Genomic DNA, 20,113 nt, shown 5'->3' on the forward strand with positions numbered 1-20,113 from the left:
GGACACATATGGTTCCAGGATGGGAGGACATATGGGGGTGGCAGGATGGAGATATATGGGGGGCAGGATGGAGACATATGAGGCCAGGATGAGAGCACATATATCGGGGCTGGATGGAGACATATAGGGCCAGGATGAGAGGACATATAGGGGGGCAGGATGGAAACATATAGGGCCAGAATGAAAGGACATATATGGAGGCAGGATGGAGACATATGGGGGCATAATGGTGACATATGGGGCCAGGATGAGAGCACATATATGGGGGAAGGATGGAGACATAAGGGGCCAGGATAAGAGGTCATATATGGGGCAGGATGGAGACATATGGGAGGACAGGATAGAGATATATGGGAGGGAAAGATGGAGACATATGGAAGCATAGGATGGAGACATATGGGGGCAGGTTTGAGACATATGAGGCCAGGATGAGAGGACAAATATGGGAGCAGGATGGAGACATATGGGAGGCACAATGGAGACATATGGGGCTAGGATGAGGAAACATATGAGGGGGCATGATGGAGACATATGGGACCAGGATGAAAGGACATATTTGGGAGAAGGATGGAGACATATGGGTACAGGATGAGAGGACGTATATGGGGGCTGGATGGGGGGCAGAATGAAGAGATATATGGGGGCAGGGATGGAGACATATGGGGCCAGGATTGAAGGACGTATGGGGGGGCAGGATGGTCTGCTGGTGTCACGTCTCCTCTGGAGAGACCCTGATGTGCCTAAGTAGTGGAAAAAAACCCACAAGTTACACCATTTTGGAAGCTAGATCACTCAAGGAATGTATCTAGATGTATGGTGAACACATTGAACTCCCAGCTGCTTCACAGAAGTTTATAACATAGAGCCATGAAAACAAATAAAAATTACATTTTTCTCACAAAAATGTTATTTGAGTCCCAAATTATTTATTTTCACAAGTATAGCAGGAGAAAATGAATACCAATATTTGTTGTGCAATTTCTCCTGAGTACACTAATACCCCATATGTGGTCGAAAACTACTTTTGAGTCACAGTGCAAAGCTCAGAAGGCAAGATATTGCCATATTGGAATTAACATTTTGCTGGACTGGTTTGAGTGTGTCATGTCACATTGGCAAAGCCCCTGAGGTGCCAGAACAGCAGAACCCCACATAAGTGACCCCATTTTACAAACTACAGCTCTCAATGAATTCATCTAGGGGTGCAGTGATCATATTGACAACACAATTGGGTCACAGAACTTTATACCATTGGGCAATGAGGAAAAAAATAATTACATTTTTACCACCATAATTTTGTTTTAGCCCCAGATTTCACATTTTCACACTGGGAAATGGGTAAAAATTTCTGGTGAATGTAGACATACTCTATATGTGACTGTATTGCACTGGACATTTGGATTTAGGAGCACAGAATTTGCTGAATTTCTTTTGGAGTGTGAGAAGCCATTTAGCTTTTCCAGAGCCTTTGTGCTACCAATAACTTTGAATCCCCCTATATTTCCGTTAACAGATTACAGACCTGAGTGAGGACTTGCTTTTTTTGTGGATTGAGTTGAAACTTTTATTGGGAACATTTTACATAACATTTGGGATCACATTTATCCGGTGCTCAACGCTGACCACTTACATTGGGGTTTCCCTTTAAATCTCCGAGTGACATAATTCAGATGAAACCCCAATGGATCCATTCACTATAATGAGGCAGCAGAGTTACTCTGGACTCCATCTGGCCTCTGTTCAGCGGTGTCCTTTTTTTTCAGAAGAGTACAAAACTTTGGCTGACGGCACTTTCATGCACTCCTAATAAAAAGACGGACAACGCCGTATCATAAGTTCAGCCAGCGTTTACAGTGCCTCCATCTGCCTTATTATAGGGAATGTTCCAACTGGGGTTCTGTCTGAATCACGTATTTCAGAGCTTTGCACAGAAACCCCGGTATAAACACTGCACTCAGAGCACAAGATAAATATGCGCCGAGCTTTACTGCGATCTTTGGGAGACAAAGCGAACAAATCAACAGCAGGTGAAGAATTGGTTTTATTTTTTACACCGTTCCTCTTGCGGTATAAGTGATTAGATTGCTTTATTCTTCAGGTCGGTTTGACTTATGTCTGGTTTTTATGCTTGGCTACTGTCACACACTAAAAGACTTGTTTCAAAAACTAATTTTTGCATAGCTATATTTTTAGAGCTATAATTTTCCCATATTTCGGCTAAAAGTCATATGAGGGCTTATTTTTTTGTGGGACGAGTTGACGTTTTTATTGGTACCATTTTCGGGCTCATTACTTTTTTGAACACTTTCTATTCCGATTTGAGGAAGGCTGTATGAACAAAAACCAACAATGCAGAAATTATTTTTTTGGTGTTTTTTTTAATGACATTCCGCATATGGTAAAATTGGTAAAGCAGCTTTATTTTTCAGGTCAGTATGATTTCAGCGATACCCCATTTATATAAGTTTTTTTTTATGTTCTGGTGCTTTTACACAATAAAAACTATTTTATAGAAAAAAAAATATATTTCTTCATCTCTTCATTCTGAATGCTATAATTTATTTTTCCACTGATGAAGCTGTATGGCGGCTAGTTTTTCGTGGGATGAGATGATGTTTTCCGCGACACCATTTTTATTTACATCCGTCTTTTTGTTCGCGTTTTATTCTACTGTTAGTTTGGCGGTATGATGATAAAGTATTGATTTTTATTTTTTTTATGATGTTCACTAAACGGGTTAACTAGAGGGACAGTTTTATAGGTCGGGTCGTTCCGGATGTAGAGATACCTAATATGTGAACTTTTATTTTTATGTGTGTGTGTGTGTGTGTGTGTGTGTGTGTGTGTGTGTGTGTGTGTGTGTGTATGTATGTATATATATATATATATATATATATACACATATACATACACACACACACACTGTATATATATATATACAGTATATATATATATATATATATACTGCTCAAAGAAATAAAGGGAACACAAACAGCCTGTTGCAAATGGAATAGTGTTCCCTTTATTTTTTTGAGCAATATATATATATATATATATATATATATATATATATATTTTTTATTTTGTGATTTTGACATCGGGTCACCATAGCAACTATCGGGACTCTGCTATGACGTTGTGGGGTCGCTGGTCCAAGAGCGTTATTCCTTGTGCCTACTCATTAAATGCAGCATTTAAGGGGGTTCAAGTGCCAGGAGCAGGGAGAGCACCACTCCTGGTACTGAGAACTGGGTGTCAGCTGTCAGAATCAGCTGACACCCGGCAGCAATTGCCAGGAAGTATCCATACGTCAAAGGTTGGTAAGTACCAGGCAACCTGGACTTATGAATACGTTTAAGGTCGTGAAGGGGTTAATCTGAAGTGTTTTTGCTGCAGATTTCACCCATACTAAGGAGTGGGGAAAAAAACTGCAAAAAAAATGCACGTAAAAAAATTGCTCCTATTTAATGCAGCATTTTTCTTCACAAAAGACGCAGAAATTTCTGCTGCAAATCCTGAATGCATGCACAAACCCTAATACTAATTGATGCAGACCGGACCAGTCGACGCCTCCTCTGTGGACACATTTCCTGCCTTGCTTCACGTGGGTACGTCTGCCTACGTCATCCACGCAGCCAGTTCAACTCTTGCACCTAGGAACAAGACCTACGCAAGCGCAACAGACAGTGTGTAGACTTTAATACTAAATGTGTGAAAGAGAGAAAATGATATATATACATTATATAGTGTGTTATAGATATAATCCCTGGGTTTCAGCACACATGTATACGGATGCATTGCTGTGTGATGGGGAAAATAATTCCTTTCTCTTGCTATGTTTGCATTTTTTTTATGGTCAATTAATTTCTTCTGATTTTTTTTTTTTTACCAAAATATGTAAAGAAGATTATACAGAACAGCAAATGCTGACTTTGCAATGTTCCGCACAGATGGTCTATAGACCCTGTATGAGCGGAATGTATTAATTTGTATGTACCATTGATGTGCAGAAAACTCATTGCATGTGTCTCAATGAATATGATGGAGTGTGAACGATGAGCCGCGTGCCTGTTACAATTAATGTAAGCACAGATGCATAAAGACGACACAAATCTGTAAAAAAAGAAAAAAAAAAAGATTTTATTTCAATAAATACAGTTTAATAAATAAACAGTTCCCCGGATAAAATTTCTGGAGCAATGAGAAGGAAAAAAACGGGAAGATGGGCATCTTGTTGCTACCCCCTCCATTTGGAGGATGCCCGATTTCACAGTGTAAATAGGGGATTTAATGCCCGAGGTAATTAAGTCTCCCGCTTGGAAGATTTAAGACACAGATATTGGAGGATGGGCAGGAGCTGGATTGAAAATACCCCTGGAAGGAAAAGGGGGGATGGGTTGCTACATTTCAAGCAGATATCTCACGTCCTCATTTTGTTATATATATATATATATATTAAAAAAAAAAAAAAATAAGTCGTCACATTATTATTGCACGTAATTCGTTGTTGCAAATTATTTTCTAAAAAAATATTGTCCAACATTATCCACTTTCAGCAAGTAGAAAACCCTGGTATTCATTGTCCTTTTTTGCATTTTTTTTTCCTCTTATTTTACGATGCAGCCATGTCCACCGGCTGAAAGGGATTACATATGTTATCCAGCAGATTAAATGTTATGTAATCATTCCACTTCTTTTTTTTTTTTTCCACCCTAAGCCTATTGGCCAATGCACAAATCCGTTTTCTTCGCCTCCGATGCATGAATTATATATGAATGGTCATATAAAACAGTTGGTTGTACTATTAATATGTAAATTAACCCATAATATGGTTATGGCATTCCTATCTATTCACCCCCAAACTGGCGATAACGTCCTCTTTGCACGAGAATAGCGGTATACAAGCTACATATTCGTACAATTTTTTTATAATAGGGCAGCACCAAAAATGGCTGCCACATATGTGGATGGCAGGTGCACTTCACTTAAAGGAAGCTTTGGGGGTTTTCTTGTACTCCAAAAAGTAAAAAAAAAAAAAAAAAAAAAAGGTAGTCTGCCAGTCATTTAAGAACAATAGGTTGGAATAGATGACAAGTAGATATCAAACTTAACCTAAGTGCTACAAACAGAAGGATTTCAGGATTTCTACGTTGGTCGTTTTTACGATATTGAGCCCCAATCTATGGACGAGCATCTCCTTTTTTTTTTTGTATCTGTATGTCTGAAAACATATTAAAAATCTGAACTGAGACTATTAAGGTTTTATTTTGACATTTTTTATGTTGCGGTATCATCCAGTTAAATTGAGGCTACAGTTTCTAGGGTAGGTAACATCAAAGGTCCTTAGGGTTTTGAAGCTGCAGATTTCCCCGTAAGTGAATAGCTTTAGTCTTCTGAGACCAGAATCTGCATTTTCTGTAGACTCTGCAGCTTATTTGCCTGGTGGATCCTGACACTGCATTTCAATAATGATCTAATTTGGAAGATTTTGCTACTTGCTTAATCATGTCTTACTGTGCAACATCAAAATTGGCTTTTTCCTTCTACTGTTTTTTTTTGTGTCCTACACATCACTCTCAATGCCCCTCAGTCTGGGTACAAGGATTCTTGGCGTAATGCCTGCATTTAGGTCCGATTCGAACTCCAGGAGTTGCCCCATGAAATTCAGATTGGGTGATATTATTGGACGCTTCCCCTTGACGAACTTGTAGGCATCACCCACAGTCATCAATGTGTGCTTCATCAGATATGCAATGACCACAGTGGCAGAACGAGAGACTCCAGCCTGGCAGTGAATAAGTACTCCTTTGCCTTTCTGTTGTGCCTCCTCTGTAATAATGAAGAAAAATGCAACAATCAAGGTCAGTTACCAACAACATAATGTCATAAATGAAGCAAACGCACAGTTCCCTGCTATATAAATATCTGTTCCCAGAAAATTATACTATGCTTGTATATTGCAGTAGAATATGCATATATAAATGATCAAACGTAAACACCAGTGAATGGATTCTAAGGTTCCTGGTCATCCTACCGCATCATTATTCCGCGGCCCAGAGCCCTGTGGGCTGCTTCCTACCAGCCGGCATCCTTGGCTCCTCTTGTGATTAGACGGCCAGATGCACCATTGTATACTGTAACGTTGACTTTGCACCAGCTCAGCTAATCAAAAGAGGAGCCGAGGATGCCAGCAAAAATTGACATCTTTGTTTTTCTGGGGACACACTACATGTGAACAGAGCCATAGACTGTTAATTGGTAAGTTTTCTATCCGTGAAAAACACAAAAATGGACTGGATATTTCTATGTGTGGTACTAAGATGACTCCCTGGTAGCACGCCCGTTCTCTTGGAGTTACATTTGATTCAGATCTTTCCTTCGCTCCCTATGTCCAATCACTGTAATGCTCGTCATTTACAGATCAAAAACATCTCCAAGATCTGCACAACCTCTTACTGTTTACTCAAATTCATTACTCACTTCTGATCGATCTTCCTCTCACTAAATGTTTCACCCCTTCTCCAATCTATCCTGAAGGAAGCAGTCAGTCACATATTTCTGTCCAGCTTGTCATGTCTGCCCTGTCTGTTTTCTCTCAAGAACTCCTGGAGCGATGTGCATGCGCATATCTTGTCTGCTATCCTGCTCGTTCCCTAGAGCAGTGATGCCTGCGTTTCTGTTCTGTTTTCTGTGATCTTCTCGTCATGTCTAGAATCTCTGATCAGGTGTCCCTGTCTGGATCCTGCACTGTCTGGTTCTGCAATCATCTCGTCATGTCTGGAACGCTGATCATGTGACCTTTCCTAGGATCCTGCACTGTCTGGTTTGGTGATCATCTCGTCATGTCTAGAACTCTGATCATGTGACCTGTCTAGGTTTCAGCACTGATTCTGCAGTCGTCTCATCATGTCTGGAACTCTGATCATGTGACTACGCTCTGTTATCCTGTGGATCTGAACCCAGAAGTGCTCCCCTGGTCCTGACCTGGAAGAGGAGGTGCTATGCCCTATATCAGGCCGCCCCGTCCTATGCTCAGGGCCTGAGTATTGTCCCTGTATGGCTGCTTGGTCTGTGGGGAACTCACTCTATTCTGTGCCCTTGCACTCTGCTCTGTCGTGCGTCTCTGCACACGCTCCGTGCTCGTATTCCGTCTTGTGTTTGTCCTTCGTGCCATGTTTTGTCTCTGCTCTGCTTTGCCTTGTAGTCCTTGTTTGCTCTGATTCTGTTTCGTGTTTCTGTCCTTGTTTCATGTCTCGCTCTGCTTTTTGGCTTCAGGTACGCTGCCTCTGTACCATGTCCCTGATGTGTTTCCTTACACGTGCAGGCCTCTGTCTCTGTCCCTGACATCTCCCTACACATTCAGGCCTCCTTCTCTGTACCCTGCCCTGACGTGTCTCTCTACACGTGCAGGCCTCTGTCTCTGTCCCTGGTGTGTCTCTACACGTGCAGGCCTCGCTCTGTACCTTGTCTAGGCCCAAGGTCCTCCCTTGGCCCGGCTCTGGGCTTCGGCCTACGCTCCGCTGCTAGACTGTCCCTGGCGTGTCTCTACACGTGCAGGCCTCCGCTCTGAACCTCTCCCTGGCGTCTCTACACGTGCAGGCCTCGCTCTGTATCCTGTCTAGTCCCAAGGTCCTTCCTTGGCCCGGCTATGGGCTTCGGCCTATGCTCTGCTGCTAGACTGTCCCTGTCATGCTCTTTGCATGCGCAGGTCTCTGCCTCGTTCTTTGTATTGTCCCTGATGTTTCGTGCGCTCTTGCACATTTCGTACTAGGCTTTGCCATGCTGTCTCGCATGTGGCTCTGTCCTGTACCCTTTGCCTAGCCCTGCCTTGTGGCTCTGTGCACATGCCTGGTCGCCTGTGCCTACCTGGTGTGCCTCAGCCGTGCCGCCTCTAGCCGTGCTCGCCTGTGTACCCCAGCCGTTCCCCGTCCAGTGCTATAGTGGTCTGGCTGGGTGGCCCCACAGCGGTGCCGCCTCTAGTCGTGCCCGCTTGCAACTGCCATCGTCGGTACCACCTGCCGGTGCTCCCAGCCGTGGTCTCTGTGCTTCCTTGCACTCACGCTGGTTCTCGCACTGTGCCTTTTCATGCTACTCTTGCACAAAGCCTTTGTCTCCCTTTGCTCCTTTCTGTACCCTAGTTTGCCTGCCGGATTCCATAACCTGCCGACCGCTGCCAGAGGTCCGGACCTAGATGACTGCGGCCTGATGTCCGGAGCTGATGTCCGTAGCCAGATACCTGGACCCTGTCGGTCGATGCCAGCATTTGGATTCCGATGCCACTGTACTGTGCCTCTCCCTGGCATGCGCAGGCCACCGTCCTGTGAACCTGACCCGTCCCTGGCATGCCCCTCGGCATGCGCAGGTCTCTGTCCTGAGAACACGATCCTGGTGTGTCCGTTGACACGCACCATGTCACTAACTCTCTTGTTTCCTTGCATGGAACCCTGGATAACTTCTGGATGTCTGGATCCTGCCGATCACCCTCTGAGCTACAGACCCTGATGCCCTGGTTGATCGTGGACTGTTGTCCGATGTCCGTGTACCATCTGCACGTTCCATGCCTGGACCTCGGCGTGCCATTGCAGGCATCCTGTTTCATGAACTTTGTGTGTTCACGTTTGCTCCTGTTGCACCCTGAAGAGTTCCTCAAGTCTTGAACCTCGGCATGCCCTTGCACGCACCTTGTCTTATGTTCTGTGTGTTCACGTTTTGCACCTGTTGTACCTGAAGTCTTCCTTAATGAAGTTCTTTTGAATTAACGACTTGCCTTGTCTTGTTTCCCTGAGCCGGCCGTCTGGTCCAGCTGCCATGGTGGCTCACCCCCTTGGTCTTGCCCCTGACACTCCCTGTATAGGGGGTGGTTCTTATTAGGTCAGCTTGCCCTAGGTGGGTGGGTGCCACGGCCCAGAGGGTCCACTCTTTCTAAGAAGAACGACTCAGCGTAAGCTGACACTCGTCACACAGCTGCTACACAGATGCCTCCACTCTGTGCCAGTCATTGCACTGGTTGCCCATCTCCTGCAACAACTTTCACCTACAAAACCCTGCACCACCCAACACCTTCTTCTTCATCTCTTTCTACCATCCTACATGTGCTCTCCATTTTACTATGGTCAATATCCTCCATAAGGCCGGGGTCAGACTTGCGTGTGTAGTGTGAGAAACTCGAGCGAGTCTCTCGCATCAGTACTCGACACTGCCGCCGGCACTCGGGACCGGAGTGTGCAGCTGCATAGAAATACATGCAGCCGCACACTCGGGTCCCAAGTGCCGGCGGCAGTCCAGGGTATTGATGCGAGAGACTCGCACAAGTTTCTCGCATTGCACACGCAAGTCTGACCCCGGCCAATACCTTTCACTCCTGTCTCCAAAACTTTTCTCATGCTGCACTGGCTCTCTGGAATACACTACTTCAGACAATCAGGTTTTTCCATATATCCACAATTTTAATATTGACAGCAAACCTTTCACCTCATGGATTACTTTTTTTCAGTTCTTCCTTTCTACAGTTTTCCTCCTGGTTCCTTCTTTCACATACTCTATGGACAATCTTGCAGACTGAAGAAGGTCTACAGCTGACTGAAGCATATTTTACTGTGGATTGCAATTAAATTTATTTTTTCGCATTATACTCAAGTGCCAAGTTCTTGACCTCCAACCTGGTAGAATTAGTCTTTTTCAGACATGCACAAAAAGGTGTTACATTTTTTGGGCATGTCTGGAAAAGACAAATACTACCAGGTCGGAGGCAAGACAGTGTCCAGAGTGATGCTTCATTCGAGTGAATGGCTCTCGGTGTCGAAATATTTTTTCGGGTATTCCAATGGAAACCCTGACATAATCCTCAGCGAAGAGTACTGTATTAATGTGAATCTAGCCTTACTCTGCTCAACAGGTTTATGGAAGAGTGGTCTGCCAATAAATCGTTTGGCAAACAGTTATAGGGGATGTATAGTCACCATTAGTGTTTGGCCAGAGAAAAAAAGGCCAACTGGACCACTTGTTTACAATTATCACTTATCTTCACAATCTAGGAATACTTTATGCATGCGGCCACCTTCTATGCCAAATTGTCAGTTTTCGAAAATGTCTCACCTTCCAGTTCTCGAGATTTCTTAAGGTGACAATACAAATCAGACGTCACTCTGTCCGATCCCAACTATTTAAGACAACCATCTAATGTGTATGGACTTGTCCCATCTTTCTCCCAACAGAAAAAATGGATCAGGCATGTTGGTGTCACATATAGCGCCAAAAACAGGACGGGTTCATCTCATGTATATAATTATACAATCCTTCTCCCACAAACACTAACCTTTAAATACAATGTACCACTTTGTATGGAAATAACAAACCACTATAGAATTAGCAAAACATGGCACCAATAGGAATCACAGATCTTGTCACATTGTTGCAGATCATGAATAGTTATGTTCAACATTATTGCAAAATTAAAAAATAGTATTCGGTGGAAAGGTCTGTCCCCGGGGAGGATACAGCTGTGATTGTAGATGGTACTTGCACTGTGCTTGTCATAGCACAATGTATGATCGTAGCCATAGGCTATTTGATGAAATTTGTCTAAATAGGGGATAGTTGGCTGAGAAATGCGGAACATCTTCACACCATCTAACAAGATTGTGTTTTGTTGTGTCACTAGGTGAAGGTGTGGGTTTTAAATGACGTGTCCTATTATACAATGAGAAGAATCCCGCTTACCAATGAATTCAAAGGCCTCCTCGAAGTACTGGCGGAGGTCCTGCTTACTGTTATCGGTGGCTGGCAATCTCTTGTAACGCAAGGCTCCGGACTCAGCATGGTAGAGAGGCAGGTGGGTGGTGACGTTCAGGACATGTCCTATGTTCAGAGTTACCATGCGGCCCAAGTCCTGAGCGTCCTTTTCGTTGCCCAGGTAAAGGAAAGGCAAGATTGGGCTGAGTTCAGCTTTTTCAACATCAGGAGACAATGGAAGAGCAGGAGTCACTTCAGGGGGCATAATGCAGTCATCAGCAGGGGGGTCTGCCAAAACTGCCAGAAAAATTACAGTGGTAAGAAATCACAAGCCATGAAATACTGGAGTCATTTAAAAAAAAAAAGGATTATAAATAACGACTGGATGTATATTTGTACCTGGAAATATTACAGGTAAACTTGTGTTAGGGCATGTTCACATGGGGATTTTAAAACAGAAATTTGAAGGTGACCCCTGGATATCTACCGTTCATGTACAGCTTGCACTGCCTTAGATGTACACAAAAACTGACCCCATTGTCAGTCATCAGGTCTAACCCTTGCTTTTTTCTGTGTAATATTTGAGAAAAATAAGACCGAAGCTGGCAGATTTTAGACTGTGATGGCACCAAAGACCCTTACAACCATACCAAAGATCCATACATCCACACCAAAGATCCATACATCCACACCAAAGATCCATACATCCACACCAAAGATCCATACAACAATACCAAAGACCAATACAACCACACCAAAGACCAATACAACCACACCAAAGATCCATACATCCACACCAAAGACCCATACATCCACACCAAAGACCAATACAACCATACCAAAGATCCATACAACCTGTAACAACCCTGCTGGCATCACTGCATGGCCTCCCATCCCCGCACACCAACTTACTCACTGCTCCGGGTCATGCTGTGAATTCTGTTTGCTACCAGTCCTATCCTCTGTGCTCTGTGTCTCTGTTCTCCTGTATGCTTCCTGGCTATGTGTGTATAGGGTGGCGGCGACAAAGATCCATACATCCACACCAAAGATCCATACCAAAGAGCCATACATCCACACCAAAGACCAATACAACCATACCAAAGATCCATACAACCACACCAAAGATCCATACAACCACACCAAAGATCCATACAACCACACCAAAGATCCATACAACCACACCAAAGACCCATACAACCACACCAAAGACCAATACAACCATACCAAAGATCCAAACAACCTGTAACAACCCTGCTGGCATCACTGCATGGCCTCCCATCCCCGCACACCAACTTACTCACTGCTCCGGGTCATGCTGTGAATTCTGTTTGCTACCAGTCCTATCCTCTGTGCTCAGTTCTCCTGTATGCTTCCTGGCTATGTGTGTATAGGGGGGCGGCGCCAGAACTCTCTGGTTCTTATGCAGTCAGGGTGCACCTGTCTAATCTGTCCCTGACCAATCACCTAGAGGCCTTGACTATTTAAATCCGCCATGCCCACTTAACATTGCCAGTGCAATGTCTAAAACTCAGTGTTTTGCTGCTGAGGAAGCTAGGCCTTATTCTGTGTATCTCCTTCTCTGGAGGAATACTCCTAGCCTTGCTTTGTATTCTTTGTCTGCCCTCCAGGAGGCTGCATATCCTGGTCTCGGTGTCTTGTCCTAGCTTTGTGTTTACTTGTCCTTCCGCCTGCCAGGAGGCAGAATATCCTAGTCCTTGAGTCTTTGTCCCTGTACCTTGTCTTGTACTGTCTCCTTGTCTGTGGCTTCCTTCCCTGCTGTGTCTTTCCTTGTGTCCTCCCTGTCTGTGCCTCTACACCCTTGCAGCTCTGTCTGTGCCTCTGCACCCTTGCAGCTCGGCTTACTCTGCTGCTGCAGAACCTCTTGCTGCAGCTTCTCTCCACAGACCGTGTGGTTCAGCTTGCTCTGCTGCTGCAGAACCTCTTGCTGCAGCTTCTCTCCACAGACCTTGTGGTTCAGCTTGCTCTGCTGCTGCAGAACCTCTTGCTGCAGCTTCTCTCCACAGACCTTGTGGTTCAGCTTGCTCTCCTGCTGCTGCAGCTTCTCCCTGCAGACCTTGCAGCTCCGCCTACTCTGCACTCTTGCCTGTATCCATACCTACACCTCCTGTGTGAACAGGTCCAAAACCTGTTCCTTCATATTCCACTCCTTCCTGTCTATACCGATACCTGAACCTGCTGTGTGAACAGGCCCCTACCTGTTTCTTCTCATACCACGCCCGCCTGCCCTGTGTCTCCAAGCCGTGCCTGCTTGCTCTGTGTCTCAGCCTGTCACTTGCACCTGACCAGGTGTCCTGTCCCCGAGTGGGATCAGCAGCCACAGCCAGACGCCACCCTAGAGTAGCACCCGGCAGCTATCTGCCGCACAAGCCTGACCTCACTATCAGAGGCTCCAGTGAAGACCGAGGTAGCTGTCATAGTCACGCCCCTTCCAGGGTAGTCTGGTCTGTGGCACAGCGGGGCCACAACCCCCCCCGGCTCGCGCCCATCAGCCAAGGCGCGAGCGTGACACAACCATTCCAAAGACCCACACATCCATACCAAAGACCCACACATCTGATTCAAGTGGACATGATTGCTGTAAACCAGTGTTCCCCAACTCCAGTCCTCAAGAGCCACCAATGGTTCATGTTTTCAGGATTTCCTTAGTATGGCCCAGGTGATAATTGCAGTACCTGTACAGGCAATAATTCCATCACCTGGGCAATACTAATGAAATCCTGAAAACATGACCTGTTGGTGGCTCTTGAGGGTCATGTTGGTGGCTCTTGAGGACTAGAGTTGGGGAACGCTGCTATATACAAATGAGGATTTGCAACAAAATTAATGCCAAAATCTATGTGAGAAAAAGAGAGATGTTCGCACATATCCTTTTTCTACATGGATTTTGGAGCATATCCTGGGCCATAATTCACATGAAAAATATGCTTCAATTATGAATACTGGTGTGCTGACATTGAGTTTTTGGAGCAGAAACCAAACAAAAACTCTCCAAATCCTCCTTTAAAAAAAACCAAAAAAAAAAACCATAAAACTCCTGAAAAGTTGGAGTTTTTATTTTTTTGACGAGGATTTGGAGAATTTCTGCTCCAGAAACTCGGTATAAACACACCATTTGCTTTCTCTTTCAGTGGAAACAACCTATAGAGCACTCTCGGCTGTTTTATTATACATGGGTTTTCCATGTGAAAAGAAAGCAACATGTCAATTCTTGGTGTGTTTCCATATGTAAGCAAGAGCACTCCAAATCTACTGAAGGAAAAAACAAAAAAAAAAGTTATATATAGAAATAAAAATACATACACGTAAGAAAACTAGTTTTTGAAATTGAAATTGAAATTTTGAATTTGTCTGTTGTTTTTCAGCTGGAAATTGTTACAAAAAAACCCCAAACATACCCTAAAGATACATTCGAAAGCAGCATTTTTTCAGTGCTATTTTGCTGTGTAAAATACACACGATTTCGGTGCATTTTAACTTGTGTTTTATTCCCATTCATTAGAAAGGGAGAAAAATGCTGCAAAAATTACACGTGTCAACATACCCTAAAGTATGTGCACACGTTGCGGATTCTGTTGTGGATTTTTCCGCGCGGATTTGGCTGAATCTGCAGGTAAAATGACCTGAGTTTTACCTGCGGGTTTAGTGCAGATTTACTGCAGTTTTTGTGCGGATTTGCCCTGCGTTTTTAGACCTGCGGATTCCTATAATAGAAGAGGTGTAAAAACGCTGCGGAATCCGCACAAAGAATTGACATGCTGCAGATTAAAAAACCGCAGCAAATCTGCGCGAAAAAATCCGCAGCATGTGCACAGCGTTTTTTATTTTACATTGGCTATAATGGTACTGTACACCGCAGCAGAATCTACAACGTGTGCACAAACCCTCAGGCTACGTTCCCACAATGAGTATTTGATGATGCAGATCCTCTGCAGCATTTATGCACCCATAGCTATATTATATTACTTTGCATTTTTTTATTTCACTTTTTACATGTGTTTGTATGGCTTTGTCTTATGCTTCCTTTTTTTGTCTTTTTGGTATGTACTGCTTTGTTTTTTTTTATATTTCCTGATATTTGAGCAAAACTTTGACACAGAAATTGTGTTGATTACATGCTTTTTTTGTCTGTAGATTTTCCACATCAAATGCAATATTATGGAGACAATCCGCACATAAACCTCAGCGTACCCCAAGAGAAATTAACTTGGTGGGGAATTCAAAACACGCGCCGCAAGTCAGTTTACGATGCATAAGAAAAAAAAAACTGAAAAAAAAAAATGGACATGAAATTTCTATAAACCCCATCCACCCCGCTGGAACAGTACGATGTGGTGTCAAAGACTCATTGTGGGAACTTAATCTAAAAAATATGCAGGAAGATGAGTTGGAAACGCAAGGGTGTGCCTATTTATCACCATCGAGACGCGTGTCTAGAACGCGTCACACAAACATAAAACTTTGATCGCTGTCTCACTCGCTGTTTCCTGTTTATGATGTCACTTTTCAGGACTTTTTGAATGATGTAATTGTATCACCGTCAGGTGCCGCCCGATATTGTGTCTCCAACCAACAAGTTCCTGCGTGCTCCATACATGATGTCACCTTGTATTTATGCGTCCCGTGTATTAGTCATATGTATTACACTCGTACATTTGTCACCTTCACATGATCTCCGCTCTTCTAACACAGGTTTCATCATTTATTATGAGACACTAGTTCCGTGCACTGTGCCTAATGAAATACCTCCTATGTCACATCCCATTATAGAATTACTAAATGATCAAGAATTTGTGACCAAACTTTTGGGTGTCTGGTTTCATTCGCTTATTGGGTATTTCAATCTATTTTACTGTCCTTATTTTTTTTTTTTTTTTTTTATTATTCCATTATCATCTCATTTCAGATTACATTAAAGGGAATCTGTCACCTCATTTTTGGCCTACAAGATGCAGCCACCGCCATCAGAGGCTTATCTACAGCATTCTGTAATGCTGTAGATAAGCCCCCGATGTAATCTGAACGAGAAGAAAAACGAGTTATATTATACTCACCCAGGGGCGGTCCGATCCGGCACCTCCCATCTTCTTGCGATGACGTCCTCTTCTTTGCTTCCCGTCGCGGCTCTGGCGCAGGCGCACTGCTCTGCCCTGTTGAGAGCAGAGTACTGCAGTGCGCAGGTGCCGGAACTCTCTGACCTTTCCCGGCGCACTGCAGTACTTTACTCTGCCCTCAACAGGGCAGATAAAGTACTCCTGCGCAGTAGCCGCAGCAGAAGTAAGAAGGAGGACGTCATCTCTAGAAGATGGGAGGCACCAGACCGTGACACCCACCGCTCCGGACAATCTAACTTGTTTTTCTTATCTTTCAGGTTACGCCGGGGGCTTAGCTACAGCATTACAGAATGCTGTAGATAAGCCCCTGATGGCAGTGGCCGCAGCTTATAGACCGAAAATGGGGTGACAGATTCCCTTTAATGCGTATCAATGACCTTCACTTGGATTAAAGACATATGAGGGCTTCGTTTCACTGAAGACCACATATTTTCCTAGTCTTCTTTTAGGCAAGGTCATGAATTTTTGCTACACTTGAATCATCTAAAGACGCACAGGTAATAAATAAAAGTAAGTTTGGGAATTACCTCTTCCTCCTGTAGAATTTTCTTTTTCACTCAAGGGCTCCAGAAGAAGGTATAAACTTTGAAGTCGTCTATTCGTCCCAACTGGAGACTTTGGTGGTGGTGTGGAGGGAGGTGGAGGAGAGCGTGGAGGTACTGGATCATCAACCTCCAATCCTCTACAGTCCAGTAGCAGCGGAGTTCCTCCAAGCATTCCTCCCCGCGTTCGAGACATAATTTTCCGTGCCAGCTCATCCGGCCATATAGCCCGCACACTATAATCATCATCCTCATCGTAGCTTACCCTTGTACTCCCAACAAATTGTGGGTCAAACGTCACAATAGGGTCACAGCTGCAAGACGAACCCACAGATTTTCTCGGAGGGCGTAGCAGTCGCCAACAGCCTCGACAGCCACATTTTAGAGGGTGGAGAGCCCAACGGAAACATGAAGGCGATCGCGAGGAAGGAGATGGAGGTGAACCCCTCCGACGAGAACAAGGTTCCCTTGGCCAGCGGGGAGGTTGGAGTTGGGGTAGCAGCCCAGGTATCGTGAGGTCAGCATGAGATGGTGCCCTATGTCCCGGCTGCAGACCTCGGACCTCTGGAGCCATTCTTGAATGGGGAGCAGAACGCAATGGAAGGGAGCGAGGACGCGGCAGAGGGACTGAATGATCTTCTAGAGGCACAGGGGGCATGATGCTGAAAAAGAAAAGAAATTCTAGACGTTACCATGTAGCATTGCAGTCTGTATCACTTCATACATTATATAAAGGGCAGCTGAAGTTATAGAGCCTGCTTCTTCTATGCAGAAAAACTGCTGCATTTTATATACACGTGAAAATTCCGACTCAGCAAAAAACAGCAGACGACACAAAGCCACAAACCGTCTGTGTGTGATCTGGAAACCAGTCAATGACTAAACCTACTGTCGTAGCGAAAGCTCGGATGTAAGAGCGATCTAAAGGATACACAACGCTCTTCCCCGTCTACGTCCTTTCCTCTCCTTCTCATTTGTAGCTCTGCAGTAGATGCCTCTCCTCTCAAACGTGAGCTCCATCTAATCTGTTCAGATCACCTTCACATAATGCAGGGTTTCCAGCAAGCAGTCGCCTCCATACATACAATCCGCAAGACGTGGAACATATAGAGACACATACGCATGGCCCGGGGGATCAGAAGGCATGTATACACCGTGCGCGCAAGATGACATGGATCATCCAGTATAAAGTCATCGGTCCGGTGTCTATAATGCCGCACAGGACGGCTACCGGAGTCACATTGCTGTATAGCCAGGTACTGAATAATGGGGGATAAGAAGTATAAATAATGACTATACCATATATATATATATATATATATATATATATACTGCTCAAAAAAATAAAGGGAACACAACCATAGGGTCCTATGTTTAGGTGTTACCTATATTTTTTTTGAGCAGTATATATATATATATGTATATACACACACAATTAATATTTATTTATTACATACACAGATATATGTATAACATATATATACACAGATATAACAAGTGTAAACACGCACATATATATATATATATATATATATATATATATATATATATATATATAAAACTGCGCACACAATATATATATATATATATATACACACAGATATAACACATACATATTATATATACACATATGTAGAAACATACACACACTATCTATAAACTCACACTCACATATAGTGATACAGATATATAGATATATGTGGTTGCTGAGCATGGTGGCTGCGGTACCTGTCAGCTGCTCCCCTCCTCAGCAGACCCCGGGCGCTGTGTCCGTGCCCTCATCTGTGCATTGTGTCTGCGCTCCCCGAGTGTCGCGTCCTTTGTGTGCGCGCCGCCCGTGTCAGCGCGTGTCTGCTGTGTTCACCGGGTGACACTGAATGACAAGCCCCGCCCCCTCCACACGAGATGACATCATCGTCAACCAATCAGCGCTGCGGCATACTGTGCAGCTAGACGGGCCTGCCGCGGGGACTGCTGAGCGCCGTGCACATTGGGCAGATTGTAGGGAACACAAAGGAGATGGGGCCTCAGAGAGCGCTGCGCTTTGTATCCGCCGCTGCTGTTCTGTAGTGTTTTACCACTCGCCACTCCTGGACACACAGTAGATTTTTAGACGCTGCCTGTCAGGTCGGTTTTTTTAAGTAAAAGCACCATAGTCTTCAAGTTTTAAGTATATATATACATACACTCACTGGCCACTTTATTAGGTACACCATGCTAGTAAGGGGTTGGACCCCCTTTTGCCTTCAGAACTGCCTCAATTCTTCGTGGCAGAGATTCAACAAGGTGCTGGAAGCATTCCTCAGAGATTTTGGACCATATTGACATGATGGCATCACACAGTTGGCGCAGATTTGTCGGCTGCACATCCCTGATGCGAATCTCCCGTTCCACCACATCCCAAAGATGCTCTATTGGATTGAGATCTGGTGACTGAGGAGGCCATTTGAGTACAGTGAACTCATTGTCATGTTCAAGAAACCAATCTGAGATGATTCGAGCTTTATGACATGGCGCATTATCCTGCTGAAAGTAGCCATCAGATGTTGGGTACATTGTGGTCATAAAGGGATGGACATGGTCAGCAACAATACTCAGGTAGGCTGTGGCGTTGCAACGATGCTCAATTGGTACCAAGGGGCCCAAAGAGTGCCCAGAAAAAATTCCCCACACCATGACACCACCACCACCAGCCTGAACCGTTGATACAAGGCAGGATGGATCCATGCTTTCATGTTGTTTACGCCAAATTCTGACCCTACCATCCGAATGTCGCAGCAGAAATCGAGACTCATCAGACCAGGCAACGTTTTTCCAATCTTCTACTGTCCAATTTCGATGAGCTTGTGCAAATTGTAGCCTCAGTTTCCTGTTCTTAGCTGAGAGGAGTGGTACCCAGTGTGGTCTTCTGCTGCTGTAGCCCATCTGCCTCAAAGTTCGACGCACTGTGCGTTCAGAGATGCTCTTCTGCCTACCTTGGTTGTAACGGGTGGCAATTTGAGTCACTGTTGCCTTTCTATCAGCTCGAACCAGTCTGCCCATTCTCCTCTGACCTCTGGCATCAACAAGGCATTTCCGGCCACAGAACTGCCGCTCACTGGATTTTTTTTCTTTTTCGGACCATTCTCTGTAAACCCTAGAGATGGTTGTGCGTGAAAATCCCAGTAGATCAGCAGTTTCTGAAATTCTCAGACCAGCCCTTCTGGCACCAACAATCATGCCACGTTCAAAGGCACTCAAATCACCTTTCTTCCCCATACTGATGCTCGGTTTGAACTGCAGGAGATTGTCTTGACCATGTCTACATGCCTAAATGCACTGAGTTGCCGCCATGTGATTGGCTGATTAGAAATTAAGTCTTAACACACAGTTGGACAGGTGTACCTAATAAAGTGGCCAGTGAGTGTATATATATATATAATTTTTCTATCCAAAGTGATTTCTTGTGTTTTTTAAGGGCATTCCACACTCAAATCCACGATAAAATTTCAACACGCTTCCCATTCATTTGAGATAATGTGTCCATAGTGTTTCTAGTATATATATGTATTTTTTTCTTTAGTTTGTTTAAATACCTTTTTTTAGATGTTTTTTGAGTAGAGACAAGACAGACAAGACACATAATATTGTTACACCCCACATAAAACCACATGAGAAAACAGCAAAAAAAACCCACATTTTTATAAAACTGCACACTAGGCTGCA

The 20,113-nt window shown here is 44.2% G+C and overlaps 1 protein-coding gene and 1 long non-coding RNA gene across 2 annotated transcripts in view; both read left to right on the forward strand.

The window, feature by feature from the left end:
- LOC141058332 (serine/threonine-protein kinase MARK2-like) overlaps positions 1-15,554 on the forward strand; it is a 170,808-nt gene extending 155,254 nt beyond the window's left edge. Inside the window, exons 10-11 of the mRNA XM_073554558.1 lie at positions 10,661-11,048; positions 14,887-15,554. Of these exons, the coding sequence (XP_073410659.1) occupies positions 10,661-11,048; positions 14,887-15,008 (510 nt within the window). The 3' untranslated portion in view covers positions 15,009-15,554. The remainder of the gene's footprint in view (positions 1-10,660; positions 11,049-14,886) is intronic.
- On the forward strand, positions 6,873-8,759 carry LOC141058334 (uncharacterized). The gene is made up of 2 exons (XR_012222140.1): positions 6,873-6,996; positions 8,139-8,759. It is a non-coding gene; the product is annotated as an uncharacterized lncRNA (long non-coding RNA).
- Positions 15,555-20,113: the final 4,559 nt, after the last annotated feature.

The sequence above is a fragment of the Dendrobates tinctorius genome, unplaced genomic scaffold (genome assembly GCF_039654945.1).
Source record: "Dendrobates tinctorius isolate UK_male_01 unplaced genomic scaffold, ASM3965494v1 ptg000211l, whole genome shotgun sequence".
Taxonomy (NCBI): domain Eukaryota; kingdom Metazoa; phylum Chordata; class Amphibia; order Anura; family Dendrobatidae; genus Dendrobates; species Dendrobates tinctorius.